This window comes from Dipodomys ordii, unplaced genomic scaffold, assembly GCF_000151885.1.
Source record: "Dipodomys ordii isolate 6190 unplaced genomic scaffold, Dord_2.0 Scaffold12, whole genome shotgun sequence".
Classification (NCBI taxonomy): Eukaryota; Metazoa; Chordata; class Mammalia; order Rodentia; family Heteromyidae; genus Dipodomys; species Dipodomys ordii.
Window position 1 is genome coordinate 24,524,290 of NW_012267228.1, and position 26,551 is coordinate 24,550,840.

General features: G+C 39.0%; 1 protein-coding gene across 1 annotated transcript; it reads left to right on the forward strand.

Moving 5' to 3' along the window:
* The first annotated feature begins 12,243 nt into the window (after positions 1-12,243).
* Asb14 (ankyrin repeat and SOCS box containing 14) lies at positions 12,244-26,402 on the forward strand. The gene is made up of 10 exons (XM_013010372.1): positions 12,244-12,368; positions 13,371-13,460; positions 13,698-13,783; positions 13,830-13,961; positions 14,055-14,213; positions 18,556-18,801; positions 21,567-21,738; positions 22,506-23,049; positions 24,290-24,443; positions 26,201-26,402. Exons 1-10 carry the CDS (start codon positions 12,244-12,246, stop codon positions 26,377-26,379), a joined length of 1,887 nt encoding a protein of 628 aa, XP_012865826.1. The 3' UTR covers positions 26,380-26,402.
* The last annotated feature ends 149 nt before the right edge of the window (positions 26,403-26,551 follow it).

A 26,551-nucleotide genomic window follows, 5' to 3' on the forward strand; every position in this document is an offset into this window, starting at 1 on the left:
TCTTTTTGCAACAATCCTATTTTTTTCCCTTCCTCATTGCTGTTCTGTTCACAACTGGATACACAGCCTATGTTGACCACTAGCCTTCCTCCGTAACTGTGTATAGACTTAATCCAAAGTATAAATTGATCACCCAATTCCCTACTGCACAATATTAGTATTCCTAATTTTAGTATTATTACTTCATACATACATAATGGTTCTAATTATTTTTATGTATATATTTTTTCTTCTTTCCTTTTTGTTTGTTTTAATCTTTCTTCTCTCTTTCTTACTTAGAAGTTAGGTCATAACTTTCTTCTCTCTGTTCCTTTTCTTTCCTACATCCCTCTAATATGATCTTTCTCCTCCTACATTTCATTGTATATATTAATCTTTCCTCTAACTACACCTCAACCCATTTACAATTATTTCTATTCTTCATTCCCTATTCAATTTCTTTACTCTATTGATTCCCAAGTGTGAAACATTGAGCTAGACTATATCAGTAGTCAGTCAGATAGTGCCAAAGTGGCTCAGGGTGTTATCCTTTTAGCCCAAACCATTCTAAACCTCATAAAATAGCTACTCACTGATTACAACTGTTCATAATCCCTACTTCTGAAACACAATACCCCTCCCTGACAAAGATAAGCAGAGATAAATAAGGGAACACTTATCTATGATTGGGAACTTACAAAATCAGTGCAAAGATACTGCCTAGGTATGGATTTTGTCTTAAAACTGCTCAGTGCTGGTATTGGGCCTACTTACATATCCAACGGAGGAGAAATAGAGTGAAATACCTATTTGGATTGTGTACCTCTAAAGCCTGCACAACCTTAGGGCTCTGAGTACTTTCATTCCCCCAAAAGGAAAGATATAGTGAAAACCCTTAACTTGGAGTGAGAACCTCCGAAGTCTGGGCAGCTGTAGATCTTTGGGTTCAGGCTAGCCATAAAATTGTGTTCTGAGATGGGCACTGGTGGCTCATGCCTGCAATCCTAGCTACTCAGGAGGCTGAGATATGAGGATTGTGGTTCAAAGGCAGCCTGGGCAAAAAGTTCGTGAAACTCTTATCTTCAAAAAACCAGAAGTAGCACTGTGGCTCAAGTGGTAAAGCACTTGCCTTGAGCTGAAGAGCTGATGGACAGAGCCCTGGCCCAGAGTTCAAGCCCCAGGACTGACAAAAAAATATTGTGTTCTGGTGGAGAAGTGGAGATATTTTCAATTCCAAAAAGGAGAAATAGAGTAAAATACTCATTTTTGAATGTGAACCTCCAATTCCTGTGTAACTACAGGACTCTGGGTGGGGGCTTGTCTTAGAACTGTGATTTAGTGTGCAATTGATACACTCCCCAAAAGGTGTGGTACTGTGGAAACTCCCATTTTTTTTTTGTCAGTCATGGGGCTTGAACTCTGGGCTTGGGTGCTTTCCCTGCACTCTTCAGCTCAAGGTGAGCACTCTACCACTTAAGCCACAATGCGAATTCTAGTTTTCTAGTGGTTTATTGGAGATAACAGTCTCACGGACTTTCCAGCCTGGGCTGGCTTTGAACCATGATCCTCAGATCTCAGCATCTTGAGTAGCTAGCATTACAGGTGTGAACCACGGGAACCCGGCTGAAACTCCTGTTCTCGATTGTAAAACCCCGAAGTCTGTGCTACTACAGTGCTCTGGGTAAGTGCTAGTCTTAGATGTGTGTTCTTGCATGTAATAGGATATAATCTCAAAGTCTGTGCAGCTACATGGCTTTGGGTAGGTGCTTGTCTTAGAATTCTGTTCTGGTGTGTAATTGGATATACATTCACAAAAAAAGGTGAGATAGAGTGAAAACACCCATTGTTAATTGTAAATCTCCAGAATCTGTGCAATCATGGAGCTCTGGGTTGGTACTTGTGTTCTAGTGAGGAATTGGGTTTGCTTTCATTCCCAAATGGGCAGAAAAAGCCACAAAAACACAAGAAAAATGTCAAGTCAAGGAATTTCAACTCCCACCCAGGACAAACAGGCAACAGAACATTTAATAAAAAATCCAGCAGATACCTCACAAAAGCTTGACAAACACTACTGGTAAACATGCTGAATGAAAAAATTGAAAGCCTACATGAGGCCATGCATGAGCGTGATGAAGCAAAAAAAGATTAATAGAGGAATTCATGGAATCAACAACCAGAAAGCTGAATGAATTCCAACAAAAGGAAAGAGAGTCCAGTGAAAGTATAGCCACTCAACTAAAGGAAATGAGAATGAACACAGAAAGCCAAATCAAGGAGGCAAGGAAATCCATACAAGCTCTAAAACAAAGCTTCAACAAAGAAATTGAAGCCATTAAAACTGAACAACTAAAAAGAAGGGAAATAAAAAGCAAAGTAGAAAGTTTGGACAGTAGGCTAGACCATGCAGAAGACTGTGTCTCTGGGATAGAAGACAGCCTAGACATTATAGAGAAAGAGCATAAAAGTATTCAAAACAAAAAAAATATGATAGATCTATTCAGCATATAAAAAACACCATCAGAAGGCCTAATTTAAGGCTAATGCATGTAGGAGAGGGCCTAGAAACAGACGCCAAAGGTCTAGGAAATTTATTTAACAGAATCCTAGCAGAGAACTTCCCAAACATGCAAAAAGATAGGCCTATTCAGATACAAGAAGCCTTTAGAACAGAACAGAACAGAATATCCCACGGCCACATTGTAATCTGCACAGGATCAATAGAAACCAAGGAAAGGATCCTTAAAGCTGTCAGGGAGAAAAGGTCAAGCACCTATAAAGGAAAACCAATCAGGATAACTACATATTTCTCATCAGAGTCCATGAAAGCAAGAAGAGCCTGGAATGAAGTATGCTACGCCCTAAAGACAAACAATTATAAACCAAGAATAGTGTACCCAGCTAAACGCTCCTTCATAACTGAGGGAAAAATTAAAACCTTTCACAGCAGAGAAAAACAATATGTCTCCATCAAACCAGCACTGCAAAAGATATTTAAATATGTCCTACATGTAGAGAACCAACTAGAACATGATGAAGAGAAGCAGCCCCCAAACAAAGAATTAGAACCAAGGTGACACAGCCCCTAAGAAGGTGAATAACATGACAGGAACTACCAAATACCTCTCAATCCTACCTCTCAATATTAATGGACTTAACTCTTCAATCAAATGACAGAATCTCTAGTTGAATCTACATAATCCATCTATCTGCTGTCTTCAAGAGATGCACCTTCCCTACAAAAACAAACATATTCTGAAAGTGAAAGGCTGGAATACAATCTACCAAGCAAACGGCCCCCACAAACAGGCTGGAGTAACAATTCTAATATCAGATAAAACAGACTTCAAATTAAAATTAGTGAGAAGAGATAAAGACGATACTACATACTAATAAAAGGATCTCTCCTACAAGAGGATATAACAATTCTAAATATCTATTCATCAAATACCAGAGCTCCCAAATTTATCCAAAAAACAGTGCGTTCCCTAAAATCACACATAGATCCAAAGACATTGATTGACTTTAACACACCACTTTCCCCGCTAGATAGGTCAACTCAGCAAAAACTCAACAGAGAAACAGCACATCTAAACAACTGCATAAACCAACTAGACTTAACAGACATCTATAGACTATTTCACCCATCAGCAACAGAATACACATTCTTAGCATCACATGGAACATTCTCCAAAGTAGACCATATTTTAGGCCACAAAGCAAATCTGTCCAAACACAGAAACATTGAAATTATGCCCTGCATTATCTCAGACAACAAGGGAATAAAATTAGAATTCAATACTAAATGCCACCAAAGAAAATCCTGTAACACATGGAGGTTGAACAACACACTGTTGAACCACAAGTGGGTCATGAAAGAGATTAGAAAGGAAATTCAAATGTTCATGATATTTAGCAAAAATGAACATACAAATTACCAGCTTCTCTGGGACAGAGCAAAGGAAGTACTCAGAGGAAAATTCATAACTCTGAGTTCTGAGATCTCAAACCAACAATTTAATGAAAAGCTCCTTGAAAAAGAGCAACAAGCCAAACCCCAATCCAGTAGATGGAAGCAATTAACATTAAATCAGAATTAAATGAATCAGGGTTAAAAAACCATAGAAAGAATCAACAAAACAAACAGTTGGTTCTTCCAAAAAAATCACAAAATTGACAGACCCTTAGCAAATCTTACCAGAAAAAGAAGAGAACGTGCCCAAATAAATAAACTCAGAGATGAGAATGGAAACATCACCACAGAAAAAACTAAGATTCAGAACATTATAAGGGAATACTTCTCAAACCTTTATGCTAACAAGTTTGAGAATCTGAATGAAATGGAAGAATTTCTAACAAATATTGATATGCCCAAATTAAACCAAGATGAGCTAAACTGACTTAATAGACCCATATCAAGCATTGAAATAGAAACAGCAATAAGAGACCTTCCACTCAAGAAAAGCCAGGACCGGATTTACAGCTGAAATCTACAAGGCCCTCAAAGCAGAACTCACACCAATACTCCTCCAACTCTTCAAGGAAATTGAAAATGAAAGTTCACTACCAAACTCCTTCAATGAAGCCATCATAACCCTCATCCCAAAACCAGGCAGGGATCCATTTCTTTGATGAACGTCAATGCAAAATTTCTCAACAAAATTCTGGCCAATCGACTAAAACAAGTCATCAAAAAAATCATACACCCTCTCTGTTCGTTTCTAGCTCTCTGCTCTCTCACTGCTCTATTCTAGCTCTCTCTGCTACCTATCTCCCTCGCTGTTCTTTTCTAGCTCTCTCTCTGCTTTCTCTCTGCTCTAGCTCTTTCCTCTCTTTCCCTTCTCTCTCTCTTTCCCAGGCCTTTCCCAGCCACATGGAGTGCCAGCCTTGCCTGGTCCCAGCAGGTCTACTGAATAAACCTACCCCTTACTTGAATACCACGTGCTGGTGCTGTTCTTACTCTGCTACCTCTTTTTAAAAACCTAACACAAATGGTGCCGTGACTCGGATAAAGGGCTTAAAGTCAGGATAGCTGGGATTTCTCTCTGTTTTTTTCCCCTCTTTTTTCTTTTTTTGTTCTTCCCTTTTTGCTCTGAGGAATACCCACAGTTCTGATGTCCTTTTGCGAACCAGTCTGTCTGCAGCAGAATCAGCCCATCGATACCATTGCTGCCTTCACATCCACGTCCACACCACTTCTCTACTCTGGTGAGTGAAACTACTCTCTACGGCTCTCTGTCACTCAGTCTCTGTCCAGACATGGTGCCATGCCAGAGAGCTCCTACGGCCTTTAGCTGAAAGGCCAGTCACCTCTAAAGCTAAGGACGCTTGGCTTTGGGGGCTTGGCCATTTCTCTCTAGAGGGCTCTGGGGGAAGTCGGGACGCCACTTCTGCCTGGTCAGCTCTCCTTCACTCACCAGACTGACTCTACTCATTTAAAGGGGTGCTACGAATCACGCCTGAGCCATGAAACCCCTTTGAAATGTCTCCTGCGCTCCCTGGAAAGCCTGAGAGCCTCATTTTTATGCCATTCTCAGATGTACACAGTTTTTGTCACTGCAATGGTAAATGGTCGGAAGTCTGTTTACTTTCAGGCTCTCTTTGCTCTCTCTCTCTGCCATTCATGTCCAACTTTCCCTATTCTCCCTTTCTCTTTTCTACATTTTGGCTTGTGCCCTGAAGAGTGCGACGCAGGCTGGGTCCCAGGGACCCCCCCTCTAGGTTCCCTCTCAAAGGCTAGCCAATGTAGGCTTGATCTGTTTGTTCAGGGTTTCTTTGCATTCTTTCAGAAATTCGCCATCTTGAATTCGCCATCTTGGCCACGTGGTGGTGGGTTAAGGGTTTGGCTCCAGCTGATCCTTAACCTTCCACTAAGTTTACTACTCCATCCATCTATTCTAAGGTGCCTTGCTAACAAGTTGCTCTTTTCGCAGGCCCTGGTAACTGAGGCCCAACCATCTGATGTGCTTTGTTAGCAAAGATGTCTAAATGTTGTCAAAATTTTAGGTTTTGAGTTTTTCCTTTTTTGTTTTGTGTTGTGTATTCTACTACTGACTACACGGTTCTAAAATACTGGGCATATCTGTGCTAAAATTCTCATCACATCTAATGAGTTTTGTCATTTCAGAATATTTGTTGGTCAATTCTTGATAAGAACCAGGTAAGCTCTACTTATTCTACTTGATCTCCTTGTTGCTTTAATTGGAAATAATAAAGGGCTTTTGTGGCAAAGATTGCAGTTCAAAGCCAGCCCGGGCTGAAAAATCCCTAAGACTCCATCTCCCAACTAACCTGCAAAGAGCCAGGCTGGAAGCATGGCTCAAGACTCTCATCTCTAACCAGCCAAACTCTGCAAGTGGTACTATAACCCAAAGTGGCCCAGTGCTAGCCTTGAGCAGAATTGCTCAGGGACAATGCCAGGCCTTGAGTTCAAACCTCCTTGAATACCAACTGGGACAAGCCATCCCAGCAATGAGCACCTAGACTCAGCCAGTCTGGGGAACAGGGAACATGGAGAGGAGTAAGAGGAGATGTCACATCAGCTACTTTGTGCCTGCCCTTTCAAAATTAACCAGAGCCAGGAGGTCAGTGGAAGTAAGAAGCCTGCCCATCTAGTGTCCATACCTGTCTACCTATTAACGGAACAGGAATTTATATTCTTGCCTTTGTCACCTGACTTCTCTACTTAGTCGCCAGATGTCAGAAGAGGTCAGTGGAAGTAAGAAGCCTGCTCATCCAATGTCTATACCTGTCTACCTATTAACTGAACAGGAATTTATATTCTTGCCTTTGTCACTTAACTTCTCTACCTCGTCGCCAGATGTCAGAAGTAACTAGGGACATTTCTACCAACATTTTCAGCCCCAGGTCCTTCCTCTTGCCATTTATTTGCTCTATAGTATTTTTTTTCCAGCCCCTCAATGCTCATGAGACTTCTCCAGACTTCATCTAAGGACTCACGCCACCAAGGGAGAGCTGCTGCTCACTGCCTAATCTGGGAGGGGACCAAATTCCAGCCTTTTACCCCTATTGTCCATGCCCCTTGTCAGCAGGAAGTAGCCAGAGAGAATCCTCGCCCTATTTCATGATTATTAAAAGGCTGGGATGTAAGGTCCGCTCCTGGATGGCTAGCAGACTCCACCCTCCTCGCAGCAAAGTCTCCACCCAGTACCTGCATTACCTAGGCAACTGGGACACCTGGAAGAGATCACATCTGCATCCACTGAGGTCACATCTGAATTTGATGTGGCCACACCTTTCCCCGCCCATACCCTAGATAAGGCCTTAGCCCAGGCCCAGAGGCTCTCTCTTGCTCTTCTTTTCTAGCTTTCTCTGCTCTCTCTCTGCTCTAGCTCTTTCCTCTCTCTTTCCCAGCTCTCTCTCATTCCCAGGCTCTCTCTCTCTGTTCTATTCTAGCTCTCTCTCTGTTCATTTCTAGCTCTCTGCTCTCTCACTGCTCTATTCTAGCTTTCTCTGCTACCTATCTCCCTCACTGTTCTTTTCTAGCTCTCTCTGCTTTCTCTCTGCTCTAGCTCTTTCCTCTCTCTCTTTCCTCTCTCTTTCCCTTCTCTCTCTCTTTCCCAGCCACGTGTAGTGCCAACCTTGCCTGGTCCCAGCAGGTCTACTGAATAAACCTACCCCTTACCTGAAAAAAAAATCATACACCATGATCAAACAGGATTCATTCCAGGGATCCAAACCTGGCTCAATATATGCAAATCAATTAATGTAATATGTCACATCCATAAGAGCAAGGGTAAGAACCACATGATTATCTCAATAGATACAGAAAAAGCATTTGACAAGAGCCAACATCTCCTTATGATGAAAGCTCTGGAGAAGCTAGGAATCCAGGAATCATTTCTCAATACAATAAAGGCCACGTATGACAAACCTACGGCCAGCATTATACTTAGTGGCAAAAAACTAAAGCCATTTCCTCGAAACTCAGGAACAAGACAAGAATGCCTACTCTTTCCATTCCTCTTTTTGCTCTAGAGCAATAAGACAAGTTGCAAACATAAAGGGTCTAAATAGGGAAATATGAAATAAAACTCACCCTCTTTGCAGATTACATGATCTTGTATTTAAAGTACCCCATGGACTCCATTCCTAAGTTACTAGAGCTGATTTGAAACTTTGGCAAAGTAGCAGGGTAAAAATTAACCCTCAAAAATCAATGGCTTTTCTGTATGCCAATAATGAGAAGACACAACTGAAATCAGGAAAGCAACTCTGTAATAGCCCCACAAAAAAAATTAACTAAAGAAGTGAAGGACCTCTATGACTTAAAAACCTGAAAAAGGGAATTAAAGCATAACTAAGGAAGTGGAAAAACCTCCCATGTTCCTGGATTGGAAGGATTAACATTGTGAAAAACGGCAATACTTCCAAAGGCTATCTACAAATTCAATGTAATATCCATCAATAACCCAACCTTATTCTTCAATGAAATAGAAGTAATCCAAAAATTCATATGGAACAAATAAAAGACCCTGAATAGCAAAAAATAATCCTTAGCAGAAAGAATAGTGCTGGAGGAATAACAATACCAGGCTTCAAACTCTACTACAAGGCCATAGTAATCAGAATAGCTTGGTAATGGCACAAGAACAGACCTGAAGACCAATGGAATAGAACTGAAGACCCCCAGAAATGAACCGACAGACCTATGGCCACCTAATCTTCGATAAGGGAGCCAAAAAAATAGAATGGAAGAAAGACAGCCTCTTCAGTAAATGGTGCTGGTAAAATTGGTTAAACACCTGTAGAAAACTAAAGCTAGATCTGTATATATCACCCTGTACCAGAATCAACTCCAAATGGATCAAAGACCTCAAAATAAAAGCAGAAACCCTGAACACATTACAGGAAGGAATAGGAGAAACTCTAGGGCTCCTTGGCACAGGCTGAAATTTTCTTAATAAAGACTCAAACACAACAAATTAAAGAAAGGTTGGACAAATGGGATTGCATGAAACTGCAGAGTTTCTGCATGGCAAAGGACATAGCTATTAAGAGCAATAGAAATTCTATGGACTGGAAGAAAATCTTCACTAGCTATATAACAGACAAGGACCTCATATCTAAAATATACTTAGAACTCAAAAAACTAATTCCCTCAACAACAAATCCTCAAAGAAACAACCACCCCATTAATAAGTATGCTAAAGACTTAAAGAGAGACTTCTCTGAAGAGGAAATAAGAATGGCCAATAGACGCATGAAGAAATGCTCAATATCTCTGGCCATAAAAGAAATGCAAATCAAAACAACATTGAGATTCCACCTCACCCCAGTTAGAATGGCTATAATCAAGAAATCTAATAACAACAGATGCTGGAGGGAATGTGGCCAAAAGGGAACCTTACTGCACTGTTGGTGGGAGTGTAAACTTGTTCAACCACTCTGGAAAGCAGTATGGAGGTTCCTCAAAAGACTCCACATAGAGCTCCCCTATGGCCCACTAATCCCACTTTTGGGCATTTACCCAAATGATCGCAAACAAGGCCATATTGAAGCTACTAGCACAAGTATGTTTATCATAGCATTATTCACCATAGCTAAGATATGGAACCAACCCAGATGCCCCTCAGTAGATGAGTGGATCAAGAAAATGTGGTACACACACACACACACACACACACACACACACACAATGGAATTCTATGCTTCAGAAAGAAAGACACCTCCCTAAGACTTGGAAAAATTATATTAAGTGAAGTAAGTCAGTCCCAAAGAAAGTTAGGTTCTACGGTTTTCCTTATTTGCAATAATTAGTATATGTATAGGCTAATCTTATCAGATGAACTGAACAGCTCAAATGCTACATATAAGATGGTTACAGGTGGCTTTACACCTGTAATCCTAGCTACTCAGGAGGCTGAGATTTGAGGATCACAGTTCAAAACCAACCCAGGCGGAAAAGTCTGTTAGACTCTTTAAAAAAAATAGGTTTTTTATTGTGAAAATGCTGTACAGAGGGGTTACAATCACATGAGCAAGGTAATGAGTACATTTCTTATCAAGCATTGTTGCCTCTTATTTCCGATAAACCACCAGAAAACCAGAAATGGCGCTGTGGCTCAAGCAATAGACGGCTCACCTTGAGCTGAAGAGTACAGGGACAGTGCCAAGGCCCAGACTCAAGCCCCATGACCAACCAAAAAAAAAAAAAAAAGAAAGAAAAAAAATGATGCTACGTGAAAGGAATCCCAAGATATGGACACAAGAGGTCTGTCTTTGTTGTTATTGTTTTAAATGTGCTATGTGATTTGTTTTTTGTTTCCTTTGTATGTTCTTCCTCCTATTATATATCTCCTGTTGTCACTGTACTTGATTTTGGTACCCTGAATCTTGTATATACATTTGTCTAATCTGGGGAGGGGAAGGGGAATAACAAAACAGTGAAACAAGGACACAAGATGACCCATTGCAACAATGATACCCACAGGACAGTATATTGGAAATGAACTGTAAAACTGCAGGCAGGTTGGGGGGATGTGGTGGGGAGGAGTGTGGGAGGTGGGGGAAGGATAATGGGACAACAACAAGGGAAGGGGTAACAATGATCAGCAAGTAATGTATTCATTGCCTTACTCATGTAACTGTATCCCCTCTGTACAGCATCTTTACAATAAAATTTAAAAAATATATTGTTTGATGTGTATGTGGAACATGGATTAGGGAAATTAAATGAATCGAATTTAACAGAGAATATTTTTCTCAGTATTGCTATAATTTCTTCAGCTTCAATAGTAGTTTGCTTTCTGTTCACTTTCCTGAAATCATTATGCATAAACATTTTAATGCTTAGATATTTGAAGTAAGGAAATTTTGATAAACAATATTGAACAATTAAAGTGCCTAACTTTTTGCTGTATACATTAAAAATATTTGGCTTATTACTCAAAATAGCTCAAAGAAGTGAAGTTAATATGTAAAGGCACTAACATGGCTGGCAGGCAGCCCCAGATCTCCTACTTCAAGTGGCTTTTTTACCGTTTGGTGTCTGCTTTATATTTAACTAGACATATCAAGTATTCCTTTTGTTATTTTTGAATTCTTATTACCTAATGCACACCAATTATGTAATATATATGAGTCAGCAACTCACAACAAAAATCTCAAAATTTTACTACTTTTTGTGGAGTTAACTCCTTCTTTAGGATTCCAAGGGTGTTTAAGGCTGCAGTTCTGTAACCTAAGGAAATATGGGTATAGCTACCCAGTGACTCTGGACCATTGGGACAGCCAACTTGATAATTTAGGCAGAGCAAAATGTTTGGCCTCTTTTAAATAGGTCATACTTGTTTTCATTGCTTGTGTTTAGGTTTCTTAAGAAAATATATTAGCTGCATGAACAATCCCCTGCAAAGGTTTTTTATTCCAGTAACAAAATGGAATCCTTTGAATCTGATGAATATAGCAGTGAAGAGAAGAGATCATATTTGCAAACAGAACTAAATCACATGTGAAAAACAAGGAGAACATGCCAGACTGTCTTATGATCAAGTATTTATAGTAAAGCTATTTATATCATTCACTACAGGGAAAAGGGGATCCTAAATATAAATGAAAATTCTGAGGTTAGCATACTAATCCTTAACAGTGAAAACTCCAGGCTGTCCTACAGGTAGAACAAAAGGTAAGAAAGTTTAGTAAGTGATCAAACCTATATTAAAACAGTAATGTTCTTTTAAACCTATTTAGATATTGCCTAATGAAACACATAGTTAATACTATTCCTACCGTATATTAAGAAAATACATCTGCTTCTGTAACATGCTTATTTCAATGCTTACTAATAAAATATTTAGTAAAGTAAAACAATAAACATAAAATTATATATCCTTTTATTATAATACTGTGTAATAGGAAAGATTTTTTGGGGGGTGTACCAAAGCAACTCAAAACTTAAAAGGTAAGTCCAAAATAGTTCAATATAAATATGCATTTTACTTAAGTCTTATGTGAAAAGTTACTTTCCTGAATAAGCTTTAATTAAATGGTTACTCATTTAAGCTTCTATTTTATATTTAATTTGCAGCAGTCTAGAAAACTTTTAAATTTATTGGGAAAAATGAAATGAGTATTTTTATGGAACATTAACTTGTCTTATGCAAATAAAAATTTGTATTTTCAATTCTCAGTAGTATCACCTTTGCAATTACCTGAATTTCATAATTTTAAGAAGTTGATCATCTTTTCACAGGAAAAATATTTTGAATTTATTACCATCTTAAAGTAAACCTGCCAGTGATTTACATGGATAATTACGACAGTGATGAAGACACAGACACTGACTTTGACACCCAGCTGGTAATTCATCAGAGTTTACTTAGGGATATTTACAAGTTGGGAGCAACAGAACATGCACCTGATGATAACAGGTAATGGCTTTCTCCTTATCAATTTAGTATTAAGTATTCAACTGTTGAGACTCATTGTTAGCCTAACTCTAGAGTCCTGACAAAAACAAGAGAGAAGGTCAGAATAGAGGAAGTTGTCCCTCCTCCCTACCTTCCCCTCCCACCTTCTACTGCCACTGTTGTAGATAGAACGCAGGGCCTTGTGTATTTCAGCAGAACTCAGGTCCTCGTGTATTTCATGCATACTAGATGAGTGCTGTGCCACTGAGCTACACCCCAAGCCAGGAACTGTCATATGTAAATGTGTATAAGATGTCTCACTAGGCTGGGGATGTGGCTTAGTGGTAGAGTGCTTGCCTAGCATGCATGAAGCCCTGGGTTTGATTCCTTAGTACCACACAAACAGAAAAAGCCAGAAATCATGCTGGCTCAAGTGGTAGAGTGCTAGCCTTGAGCAAAAGAAGCTCAGGGACAGTACCCAAGCCCTGAGTTCAAGTATCAGGATTGAAAAAAAAGATGCCTCACTGGAAAGAAAACACTTGGAAAGACTTCATTTAATCAGTAAAGAAAATAATTGAAGGAAGTTAGTGGCAAATATGGGTGAGAGATGCAAACTAGAAATCAGAAGGAAAAGAATAAAGGAGGTTTATGAGTGGCTAGAGGAAAATAGCGAACACACCTTGTCTTTATGGAGATAAAAACATAAAGACACATAAAAAGTTACTGAGGTAGGTGAGGAGAGGGTCCAGTCTTTTATCTAATCAAGTCAAGGGGAGGAATTATGTAAATTTAATCACAGAAGACGCTAACTAGATTCTGAAGGTGTGAATTCAGAAAAATCACCCTGAATGTGAGCAGTATAGTTAGGCTTAGCAGCAACCTCAGTTCCATAAAGTAGGAGCCATTGTTTTCTTCACATGGAGTTTGTCTCTGTTACCTACTATTTTACTATTTCCTTTTGGTTCATATCAGATACTGTAGTTTTCTCTCCCTTTTGGAATTACCTATTTTTTTTCTATGCAGCTTCCATTCCTTTTTGAGCGCTGACTATAAGAAGATACTTAAAGCAATAGAGGCAGTTAAGTACTCTTCCTATTCTCCCTACAACTTGTGGTAAGATGTCCTGGTGACAGCTGGCAGAGGATGGAGGGCACAGTTTCTCATCAAGAGTCTAATTGGCCTTTTCTGGGAATACTTAGATGCAATTCAGAAAAGAGCTCCTGAATTCCTCTGTAGGCAGAACTATTCTTTTCTGTATGAGAGAAGACACTATGGGTATTTGTTCTCAGGCCAAAGTGGTATGGAAGGTTAGAGGACCAGACTTATTGCTTGTCCTATGCCATTTAACAGTTGCATTTCATCTAAGGTGATGCTCTCCTTCTGTTGTCTGTGTACTAACTTTGGTGGCAGAATTCAGCAGCAGTATGGGCTGCCTTGTATTTGTGCCAAATGTGATTTGGTTCTCGTTTTCCTTGCTAATAGGTGAGGAAGAGGCATTGTCACACTTAACCACGTGCCATTCTGCTTTTGATGAAGCAGATGGGATAGGCTGGATTCCTCTTCATAAGGCTGCAGTGCAGTTAAATAAGAACATTTTAGAAATGACACTGAGAGGTAAACTCCCTTTTATTCCTCTTGAAGCTTAGAAAGGAAATCTAAAATGTATTTGTACACCTTAACTTGTGTGGTATGATGAATTTATTACAGCTTCAAAACCCAGTATGTGGGAGCAAACAACCCACAATGGAGAAACACCACTGTTTTTGGCTGTCAGCAATTGCCTCTTGGAAAATGCCAGTTTTCTTCTTCTCAATGGTTGCAATCCAAATGCTAAGAATGTTGAAGGCAATTCTCCTCTTCTAACAGGTAAAGAAGCATCTTGTCTCTGGAGGAGAGTCTGTAGCTCTGATTCCTTCATATTCACAGGTTTCAAAAGCAGGTTTTGGTGCATAGCTGTAGCCCTGTCCCTTTGGTCCTAATTGGTCAGCTATAGGAAGCTTAGGCATAGTGGGACACACCAGTCATGCCAATATCTGGAGTCTGAATGAGGAGGCTTGTTAGTAAGAGGCCATAGGGCTGTATAGTAAGATCCCATTGCCTCTCCTACAGCCCTCCAAAGAAGACGTTTGCTATAGATTGTTTTGTGAGTTAGCTTGATGCAAAAATCTCTGCCCAATAAGAAGCAGCTATTTTGCATGGTGCCTCAACCATTGGATTCTAGAGTAAAACTTGTAAGAGAGAAGCAGAGTCTTAAGAGCACAGGTGAAGTCAGGCAGCCGAAATATTTAAGAAGTGGGCAGGCAGATCTCTATATTGCTTTTCCCTTTTTTTGGGGGGGGGTCCGGTAGTGGGGCCTGAACTCTGGGCCTAGGCGCTGTCCCTCAGCTTTTCAGCTCAAGGCTAGCATCTACCACTTGAGCCACAGCGCCACTTCCAGCTTTTTTCTTTTTGCTTATGTGGTGCTGAGGAATCGAACCCAGGGCCTCGAGCATGCAAGACAAGCACTCTATCACTGAGCCACCTTCCCAGCCCCATCCCACCTACTGGGACAAATTCTTCCCCAACCCCAGGAATTTTGTGGAGATTTATTCTCTAGATAGCTTACACAGAAGGTCTCTGGAAAGAAGTTTGTTTTTGTTGTTGTTGGTTTTGTTGTTCGTTTTTTGTCAGTCATGGGGCTTGAACTCAGTGCCTAGGCAAAGATCCTGAGCTTTTTTGTTTAGGGCCAGCACTCTATCACTTTGAGCCACAGCTGCACTTCCAGTTTTGGGGTGGTTAATTGAAGATAAGAATCTCATGGACAGCCAGATGCCGGTGGTTTATAGGCTCATGCCTGTAATCCTAGCTACTCAGGAGGCTGAGATCTGAGGATCCAGCCAGGCAGGAAAGTCCCTGAGACTCTTATCTCCAATAAACCACCAGAAAACCACAAGTGGCTCTGTGGCTCAAGTGATAGAATGCTAGCCTAGAGCTGAATAGCTGAGGGACAATACCCTGGCCCAGAATTCAAGACCCACAACCGACTAAATAAATAAATAAATATCACATGAACTTTTCTGCCCAGGCTGGCTTTGAACCATAAGTCTCTGAGTAGCTAGGATTACAGGTGTGAACCATGAGTGCCCAGCCGGATAGAGAGTTCGGACTACTAGCTTGAAAACAGTGGAGACATTATGAAACATAGACTGAGACCACCCAGGATCTCAGAAAGCTGATAGCCAGACCTTTATTCTCCAGAAAGAGGCTTCTCTGGAGAATCTGACTAGTAAGGAGAAAGTTCTAAAGGTACTGACGCTTCCCCCAAAATAGCCTAAACACACCATCCTATAGCCAAACTCATATAAGTCCCAATCACTGTTTAGAATTTCAGCCAGCTTTGTAGTCCGCAGATCCTATTTATGAGTAGACAGATAGCAAGGTATTATCTCAGGAAAATCTTCAATGGAAACAAATAACTTGGAGGAAACAGATTATTTAAGGGGAAGTAATGTAAAAGGAAGTTATCATTAATTACCCCCAGAGAAATTAGTGAAATAAGAATAGGATAGTAGGCTGAACACTCATGGCTCATGCCTTTCATCCTAGCTGAGATCTGAGGATCATGATTTGAAGCCATCCCAGGGAAGGAAAGTCCATGAGACTTTCCAATTAACCACTAAAAAGCCAAAAGTGGATATATGGTTCAAGTGGTTGAGCACTAGCCTTGAGCAAAAAAGTTCAGGACCAGACTTCAAGCCTCAGGACTGGTGCGTGCATGCACACACACACACACACACACACACACACACACACACACACACCCCTATTCTACAAATTGAAACATTTGGGAAGTTGGGAAAACCCAAGATTAAACCCCAAATCACAATTTTCAGAAGTGTTTTGTACTGTTTTCTTTTTTATCTTTCATTTTTTACTGTTTTACACATACAGGTTTTAAAGAGCCAGTTATTTTCCCAGCCTTCTTCCAAAGAGGCATCTGTTAGTTGATTATTTGCCATTAATGATTATATTTCTAAATAACCTGGAGCATTGCTGCTTTTTTTTAAACTTTTTGGTTTTGGTATAATGACATCCATAATGAAAATGAAGATTTAATTTTTTCTCCTCCAGTGCCTACCACACATTTCTATCATCCTCCAATACTTTTACCACATTTTGCTAGATGGATATCCAGTGTTTATCTTATTTTATGTTTGCTATTTAAAACAGGATCATAGCTATACTTCCTTGCCTAGCATCTTTTTATTTTTCCTTGGCTTTAATTTACTTGGCTTTCAATCTACTGATCATGAATTTAACCCCACCCTCTTTCCAAGTGCTCAAATCTCAAGACATTCCTTCCAATCTTATTTTTAAATTATCTTTAAGTAGTTGCACAAAGGGGTTTCAATATAACATGTCAGCTTGTGAGAGCAATGCATTTTGATTAATGTCTCTCATGATTTTCTCCTATCTCTTCTAAACCTACTCATTCAAATCTTAAAGAAGCTTTAACCTGGGGCTTCCTATCCTGTTCCAGTTTGGAACTCATAACATGTTCCAGTCTGGACCTAGTAACCTGTTGTCATCCTAAGATTGTGATTCCCCATCATTTGGGGCTCTTATTTAACTATCAACTGGTTGCCGGGCACCCGTGGCTCATGCCTGTAATCCTAGCTACTTAGGAGGATCTCGGTTCAAAGCCAGCCTGAGCAGGAAAGGCTGGGAGACTCATCTCCAATAAACCACTCAGAAAACCAGAAGTGGCACTGTGGCACAAGTGGTAGAGTGCTAACCTTAAGCTGAAGAGCTGAGGGACAGCCCCAAGGCCCAGAATTCAAACCTCATGACCGATAACCAAAAACAAAACAAAAAGAATCACTATCACCTGGTTGAATATCATGTTTCTTGGATCCCTACCATGTATACTTCTAATTTACTGCCTCATTGGTACAACATTTGCTCTATCAGCTAGATAGATAAAGTTTTTGAGGTCTTCCAAGTCTGAAAATAAATATCATATGTCTTCAGATTTAATAGTTTGGCTAAATATAGAATGTTAAGTTGAAAATAATTTGTAAAACTATTCTTCAGCATTTCATCAAGCATCTAGTTACTGGTGAGAAGTCTGAACCCTTTTGATTGGTCATCTTTTGTATGCGTTTCCCTTTTTCCTCTCACAGAAAATGTATGGAAGCTTCTGCTCCCTGGCAACTCTCTCTCTCTCTCTCTCTTTAAATAATTTCATTTATTACAGAAGAGTTTGTGCTTAGTGAATTTAAACTATATGATTAAAATATAAACATATGACTCATAACCCCAATTCTTTGAGATGCTCTTTGTTAACATTTTCATATCTATCCTTGCATTACTTAGAGATACAAGATTGAATCTTCATTGTAAGATTTCTAGAGGGTTTAATATACCAATATGCGGAGTAGATTTTGAAGAGAGTGATAGAATGTATAGCTTTCCCAAGCATTCTTATAGTGCATGTGTACATTCATGTATATGTGTGTGTCTGTTTTGTTGGATATTGGATTACAACCCAGGTTCTTGCACATGCTAAGCAAGCACTGTACCAGAGCTATACCCCAAAGTCTTGTTTCTGTTGTTTTTGTTTGTTTGTCTGTTTGCCATTTTTATTAGTTTGTTAGTTGTACAGGGAATATTTCAGTGTTTATTTCTGTAATTGTTGTTAACTAACTATAGAATTGTTTTCTAAACAAAGAACCTCAAGATGTTGCCTGCACAGCACATTTTGGAAACATAAGCCAAAATTATCATTTTCTTCAAGCTCAGTCATTTACCCAAACATACATACTTAAATTGCATTTTAGGCATTTATTTGCTGAGGTAGTTCCATTGCTATTGTGTTTTTTCTTCTTTTAAAACAACTACAAACATTTCTAAGAATGCATAGAGCTCCTAGGTTCTCATTTTCTTGAGAAAATAAACATAGTGCAGATTTTTTTCAACTATGTAATCTTGGCCAATAGATGATGAATAATTGGTTGTGGCTTGCAGAAAAACAAATAGCCATTTATAGAAAACACTACTAATACTATTTGCAATATGCCTTATTTTATAATGTGTTTCCCAAACACAGAATGGTAGGGTATGGGAGTCGGTGGGAAGAGCTCCTTATAAGCCTGAAGGACACTAGCCAACAAGACAACACTTTGGTCCCCTGCTGAACATAATGCTAACCTCACTTATAATTTTCCAGCTGTTCTGCGTGACTCCTATGACATGGCCGCTTTGCTGATCAGCCGTGGAGCAGATGTCAATCTGCGGTGTGCCAACGAGAGGACAGCTCTCCATGAAGCAGCCAAGTTAGGCAGACAGGACATGGTGAAGCTTATGCTGCTTTCTGGGGCACAGCCTGACCCACAGAGCTCCTATGGATTCACTCCTCTTGCTCTTGCTGCCCAAGGCGGACACACTGAAATTATGGAACTATTACTACAGAAAGGCAAGATTTTCTATAGTCAGCACACTATCAGGGGTATGGAACTATTACTACAGAAAGGCAAGATTTTCTATACAGTCAGCACACTATCAAGGGTAATGTAACCCAGGTATTTTCCTCTTGGTGATGATTCAAAATAACACAAAATAACATTTCATTTAAGACCAATATAAATGTTTGATAAAATGAGGTGTTGGCTACTAAAACACTAAAACACAGATTTAATTTACTTGGTCTGAAAAAATTTCCCTAAAATTATTAAGGTTGTCCAGGTAACTCCTTTATTTAATATTTCCACATTGTGCTAAGAGAATAGTTACACACACACACACACACACACACACACACACACACACACACTTTTTTTTTGGTGTTTTACTTTTCTAGAATAAAAATTGAAGTCCCAGCAACAATCTTCCCATCTCTCTTGTGCTATTATGAGACAGCTTAATCTTTTATCCAATGGCTTTAGGGAAATCACCCCAATTTCTTTTCTTTAGGTCCTATTTCTTTTCTTTAGTAATAATCAAAACTTTAAGAGGAGGGATGCAACTTATATTTATTGAATGCTTTCTATATACCAAGACTTAAGCTACTTGTGATGCCTGATGTAATACTTTAAAATTTCTGTGAGACATGTATTGAGATCATTTTGTACTGGAAAGATGTCAGGGAACATATTCATTACAAGACTTCTTTATAAAGACACTCCTCTTCCCAGCCCTACATGGTAGCTGTGGCCACTTTAGATTCTGGATAAACAGGTAGGGACTTTTGGTTCAGAATATGTTGGCACTGTCAGTTGAAGCAGTCCATCTATAAATTTTTTCAAACAGGAAAATTTTTACCAAGATTTAACAAATTCCAGAAACTAGAATTATTTTTCTCTCCCCTATCTCCAGAAGCCTTTCTTTTTACATGGTCATGGTCTCCTATATTCAAGAACAGTTCTGCATTTTGTAGACTTACCTAGACCTTTCCAATAATATAGAGGAAAGTATGAATAATATATTAATAAAGCATTTTAAATAAGATGTTTGAAGTAAGCAATATGAAGGATGCCTAAAGTAACAAAAGTAAATACTAGTTCTTTCATACTTGAGAGGAAAGAGTAATTTAGTTAATTAATTAGCTAATTCATTTTTATGGAATCCAGGGCTTTGTAGATGCTAGGCAAGTGTTTTACTTTTGAACTATACTTCTAGGTCTAGAGTAATATTTGTTTAGATCACTGATAAAAATCTAGCGAAGAGAGGCAACAGAGTTTAATTCTTTTACCCTTGAAAGAAACCAGCATTGGTTGATCACTATGAATCCAGTGATTGAGCATTTCCCTAAAGTAAGCCCTTAAAAAATAATTTGCACAATATTAAATGGCAGAATAGGCATTTGAAACTACATCTACTGATTCCAAATCATATTAGTTTAATAATCTGCGTCATTTATAGCATCAACAAAAAGGAGCCTTCAGCTTAGAAGATCTCTGTACACATCTTAATCACCTTGTTTACTAGATGTGCATCTTTAGAGAAGTCATTTAAGTTCACTAAGTCTTACTTTCTTCATCTTTAAAATGAGAGGTATTGGCTTGGTACCTATTTGGGGGCTTATTGTGAAGTTTAGAAGTTATTATACACATAAAAGAACCAGAACATAATTGAGGCCTGATTCTTAAATGCATTCTGGGAATGGGCTCTTGGTCAGCCACTGTACCTTGATGATTCTTATGGAATATGTACTAAATTCAAATTACTGTATCTTTTTTTATGAGTTGTAAATGTTCCTAGAATGTTGTTCTCAACTTTTGTCCATTCAGATGCTACTCTTTCTTCAGAGCCTATTTTATAGACGTGCAGATATGACCCAACTCCTTTCTCTTTACATTTCCAATTCCTTTCATAACCTCAGTCCTAGATATTCTGGAAGATACTTTGCCCATACTCAATTTCCACACCACTCCTAGAACACTTAGAATACAGTTCTACAGTTTATCTGCCTAGTTATCAGCAGTTCCCAACTTCAATTAAAAACTATGAATGTGAGGCTGGGAAGGTGGCTCAGTGGTAGAGTGCTTGCCTTGCATGCATGAGGCCCTGGGTTCGATTCCTCAGCACCACATAAGCAGAAAAAATAAAAAACAAAGCTGGAAGTGGCACCGTGGCTCAAGTGGTAGAGTGCTAGCCTTAAACTGAAGAGCTGAGGGACAGCACCCAGGCCCAGAGTTCAGGCCCCATGACCGGACCCAAGAAAAACTATGAATGTGTCTTTCTATGAGTGAGTTAAAACAGAACAAATACTCTTTTCTACCAAAACAACATTAGACAACATGGTGATATAGTCCAATCAATGTATTAGCCCCATACGTAGTGATCATGTTGTGATATATATATTACTACAGTAATAGTAATAATATAGTAATATTAACTATTGAGTTAAGCAGCTTCTTTTGTAGGCCATTATTGAAAAAAGTTTTCTTGTTATAAAAATATTTCTACTGAAATTTTCAAGTTTCACACAAATAATTTATAATATTAACATGAAAGTCAACCTAACTATAATTTACAAACTGCATCATTATTTTTTCTCCCTAACTAGATTATAAACTAGCTTATAAATAGGAAGTGTATATTTCATTTCTTTGATTCTAAGTGGTTTGCTAGAGTAGTTATTCACTAATTATTTTTTGGTGGTACTGATCTATTTTTAAGATTGCTTAAATAATACAATGGAAAAGAAACTTTGCATAATGAGATTCTTTCTCCTCTTAGGCGCTAATGCTCATGTTCAGGCCTCTGATGCTTCTTCCATCTTACTTGAAGCTGCTAGAGGAGGAAATCCAGACTCTGTGACTCTCTTGCTAGAATATGGAGCTGATGCCAATATCCCTAAGAATTCAGGCCACCTACCCATTCATGTAGCAGCTGACAGAGGCCACTTATTGTAAGCTTCATTGCATTATTCTAAATAATAGAAATAGCAATAGCTGAAAGTGGTGCTGTGGCTCAAAGTGGTAGAGCACTAGCCTTGAGCAAAAGAGGTCAAGGGCAGTGCTCAGGCCCTGAGTTCAAGCCCCACAAATGACAAAAAAAAGCAATAGCTAACTTTTGTTTTGGAGCAGTTTCTAGGAACCATACATGCTTCTAGGAACTTTATAAAATTCTTAGAATTTTATAAACTTTAAAAACTTTTTTCTCTGATCCAACAATAAAAACTCCCTTTAAAGAATCTCTTGATCAACTAGAAAGTAGTAAGGCACTTATTACTAAAGATAATAATTCTTATTATTAGGTACTTAGGCACCATAGAAAGTTTTCATTTCAACTGCCTGGGTTTATTCTAGACAATAGTTCTATTAAATTTTACTTTGCATCTAAAGGAATTAGCATTTCTATTGGGGAGTCTAAATACCATCAGATACAAACTAATATGATCCATTGTGAGTATGAAAGAATTACAAACATGTCAACTCTGTATCTTAACAAAATCTGTTCATGGGCTGGGAAGGTGGCTCAGTGGTAGAGTGCTTGACACACATGCATGAGGCCCTGGGTTCGATTCCTCAGCACCACATAAGCAGAAAAAGCTGGAAGTGATGCTGTGGCTCAAGTGGCAGAGCGTTAGCCTTAAGCTGAAGAGCTGAGGGACAGTGCCCAGGCCCTGAGTTCAAAAAAAAAAATCTGTTCACAAATGCACTTCTTCCCCCTCAGAGCTCTGAAGATGTTGGTTCCAGTTACAGATATTGCTGCCATCAAGCAGAGTGGGATAAGTCCAGTTCACTGTGCAGCAGCAGGAGCTCATTCTCAGTGCCTGGAACTTCTCATACAGGCGGGATTTGATGTGAATTTCATGTTAGATCAGAGAATTCGAAAACACTATGATGACCAAAGGAAATCAGCTTTGTATTTTGCTGTATCAAATGGTGACCTCTCTTCAGTTAAGCTGCTTCTGAGTGCTGGAGCTCTACCCAATCAAGACCCAGTTAACTGCCTACAGATAGCCCTCAGGATGGGCAACTATGAGCTAATAAATCTTTTGCTGAGGCATGGGGCCAATGTCAATTACTTCTGCAGAGTCAACCCTTTACATTTCCCATCAGCACTGCAATACACATTGAAAGATGAAGTCATGCTCAGAATGCTGCTGAATTATGGATATGACACAGAGCGATGTTTTGATTGTCCTCATGGGGACAAAGTTCATCGTTCCCATACTTTTGAAGGCTGGACACCTACAGTTATTAAAGATACTATGGTAAGTTCACAGTATCGATGGCATTGTCCTTAATATAGTCATTAGCTGAAGCCTTAGAATACTTAGCATTATCAGTCTACTCTATAAGCTCATGGTTGGAAAAACTCTGATATGATAAACATACCTATAATATGATTAAAAACATAATAGAAAAATATGGGACATACAGAAATAATTCAGAGGAAAAAGTAACGTTACCTGAACCTGTCAAGGAATTTCACAAACGAGACCACACCTGAACAAGGTTATAAAGAATAAATACAACTCGCACCAGTGGCTCATGCCTGTACTCTTGGCTACTTAAGAGGCTAAGATCAGAGAATTGCATTCAAAGCTAGCCCTGGCAGGAAAGTCATGAAACTCTTATCTCCAATTAACCAACAAAAAGCTGGAAATGGAACTGTGGCTCAAATGGTCGAGTACTAGCCTTGAGCAAAAAAAGTGCAGGGACAGCACCCAGGTTCTAAGTTCAAACCGCAGGAGCAGCACCAAAAAAAAAAAAAAAAAAAGATGAATACAGTCTTACATTCTTGCTACATAAACCTTTTTTTTTGAAAGAATTATCTAGCAGCTAAAATGTCTCAGGGTCCCAATATCTGTACCCTTTAGTTTCTAGCTGTCTCTTTTAGCTTTAATATTTGATTAAATGACTTCTTTTGGTAACTTTTCTGATGAAAATGAATCATGGTAAGCAGCTGGTCCCAACCTTCTATTTGAGATCGTTTCCTCACATCAGTTTCCTAGTTTGCCCTTATCTGGCCACTCCTAGCTGCAAGTGAAGCTGGAAAGGTAATATTCATTGCAGACATCCAGGTGACCAACAAAGGGATTAAAAGATACCATGGAAGTCTCTGTTTCACCCACATAACATCTGGGTGAAAAGATAAAATGAAAAATGTAAGACTTTGGTTCTTAACATTGAGTTCAGTATTTCTTTTGTCAGTGTGGGGCTTGAACTCAGGACCTAAGAGCTGTCCCTGAGTCAAGGCTAGTACTCTACCACTTTGAGCCACAGCTCCACTTCTGATTTTTGAGTGGTTAATTGAAGATAAGAGTCTCACAGGAACTTTTCTGCCCTGGCTAGCTCTGAACTGTGATCTTCAGATCTTAGCCTACTGAGTAGCGAGGATTACAAGCATGTGCCACGAGCACCCAGCTAATTTAGTATTATTTTGATTATTATTTTGAGCTACAAGTACTTAGTGCTTTTCACTTACTTTCTGTTTTTTCCCCCTGTCAGTTCTGTGAAGTAATAACTTTGTCATGGCTGCAACACCTCTCTGGGAAAGTTGTTCGAGTGATGCTTGATTATGTTGATCAAGTTCAGATCTGTTCAAAGTTGAAAGATGTGCTCCAAAAACAGAGGCTCTGGTCAGAAATACATTTTATCATGAGTGAGTTTCTTGTAGGAAATTTTTACTAAAATACAAATTATATTATTATTTTTTAGAACACTCTTCTGTTATGATCAAAAGCTTGATCTAAGAAACAACAAAAAAAACCCACCCCTAATCCTTTCTTTAACTGATAGTGTTTATAACTGTATTTTATGTTTATTACCATTTTTCAGTAGATAAAATCTGTTAGTATATTACTTATTATATAGGTAGGTAATACCTTTTTCTTAACTCAAACCATTGTCTTGAAGAAACACTATACAGATAAGAATTAAAACAGGCCTGACAGCAGTAGCTCATGCCTATAATCTTAGCTACTCAGGAGGCTGAGATCTGAGGATCTCAGTTCAAAGCCAGCCCAGGTAGGAAAGTCTGTGAGACTCTTATCTCCAATTAGCCACCAGAAAACCGGAAGTGGTACTGTAGTTCAAGTGGTAGAGTGCTCACCTTGAGCTGAATAGCTCAGGGACAGCAGCATCCTGGCCCAGAGTTCAAGCCCCATGACTGACCAAAAAAGAAGCCGTGAAGCAGCAATTTAAATAAAAGAGAGGGATGACGTTGTGTGTGGTGGCTCATGCCTATAATACTAGTTACATAGGAAGGCTGATATCGTAAGTATCATGGTTTGAAGCCAGTCTAGGCAAAAAAAGCTCACAAGACCCTATCTCAGTTGATAAAAAATTGGGTGTGGTAGTATAACTTATGTCATCTCATCTATACATGAAGCATAAATAGGAAGATGGCAGTGTAGGCAGGCTTCAGGAAAAAGTGAGACTCTATCCAAAAAATAACTAAGGCAAAAATGGCTAGAAGTATGGCTCAAGTGGTAGAAAAATCATATGCCAGTTTCAGAAAGACTAAGGGTGCATATTTTCTCCCATGTGTGGATATTCAACCTAATATAAATATATGTGAAAACACATAAGGAGCCATATGTAAGTATGTATATATGTATACATATACATACAATCAAATTGACTGGAGTATGGTATACTCAGGAGTGATTCATGGTGTAACCACTTTGAACAATTAACAGTCTAAGAAAATGAGTGTCAAGTTGCTGATACATGCTTAGAGTGAGAGGGAGGCGAGGGGCTAAAAGGAGGGGTGATGAATGGAAAGAGGAATAGTTGGTGAATGTAGTCATAATACTCAATGTGCATACGTGAAAATGGAACCAGGAAACTCGATGAGGTGGAGGGGGATGGAATAGATGGGAAGGGAGAGAATGAGGGAAGGAATAACTGATCAAGATGCATTGCACACAGAACTGGACATGTCACTTCGAAACCCCTTGTATTAGGTGATGAAGGAATTAAAATGTTCCTTCATCTTGTTTTTCCTTGAGTTCTCTTCAGCTTTAAGCCTGTCCCTGAGGGCCAAGATTGGGCAGAGAAACTGAAAGAGATTAAAGGATTGGGGAGTCATACAGGTCAGACCCACAATTGATATGCCTTCAGGCTCCGACTTGTTGTGGTCCTGAAACCCTATGTACCTGAAGAGTTGCAGTAAAAACTGAAAAGCTGAGTAGACATGTTGAATTGAAATCCTGTGTATAGCTACTTAAAGATTAAAAAAAAAAAACCAAAAACTCAGAAAGGTTGGTTTCCTATTGACCTTTCCATTTAGTCATAGTGAACAGAAAAATCCCAGTATCAAATATATTGCTAAAATATATATATTGCTAGCTAAATGCTGAAATGTACGGCAGTCATTTTATCTTTTGGATAATGTATGTATTTCTTTCATTTTAGCAAACCCTCGCTCTCTGAAACACTTATGTCGCCTTAAGATCCGGAAGTGTATGGGGCGTTTACATTTGCGCTGCCCAGTCTTCATGTCATTTCTTCCATTACCCAATCGTCTAAAAGCATACATCCTTTACAAAGAATATGACCTTTATGGGCAAGGAACTTTTACTGGGACCTGGTAATCGGGCTATTCTAAAGGAAAAGGTATAACTCTGCAGCTGTTTTTCTTAATATTTGACTTGTTGCATATGACTCATTTCTTTTTTATTTACCCAGCAATTAAAAGGTAAGTATAGCCTACCTTCTTTAAAAAGGTGTTTTCAATGTAGTCCCCTCACACACAATTGGCTAGAA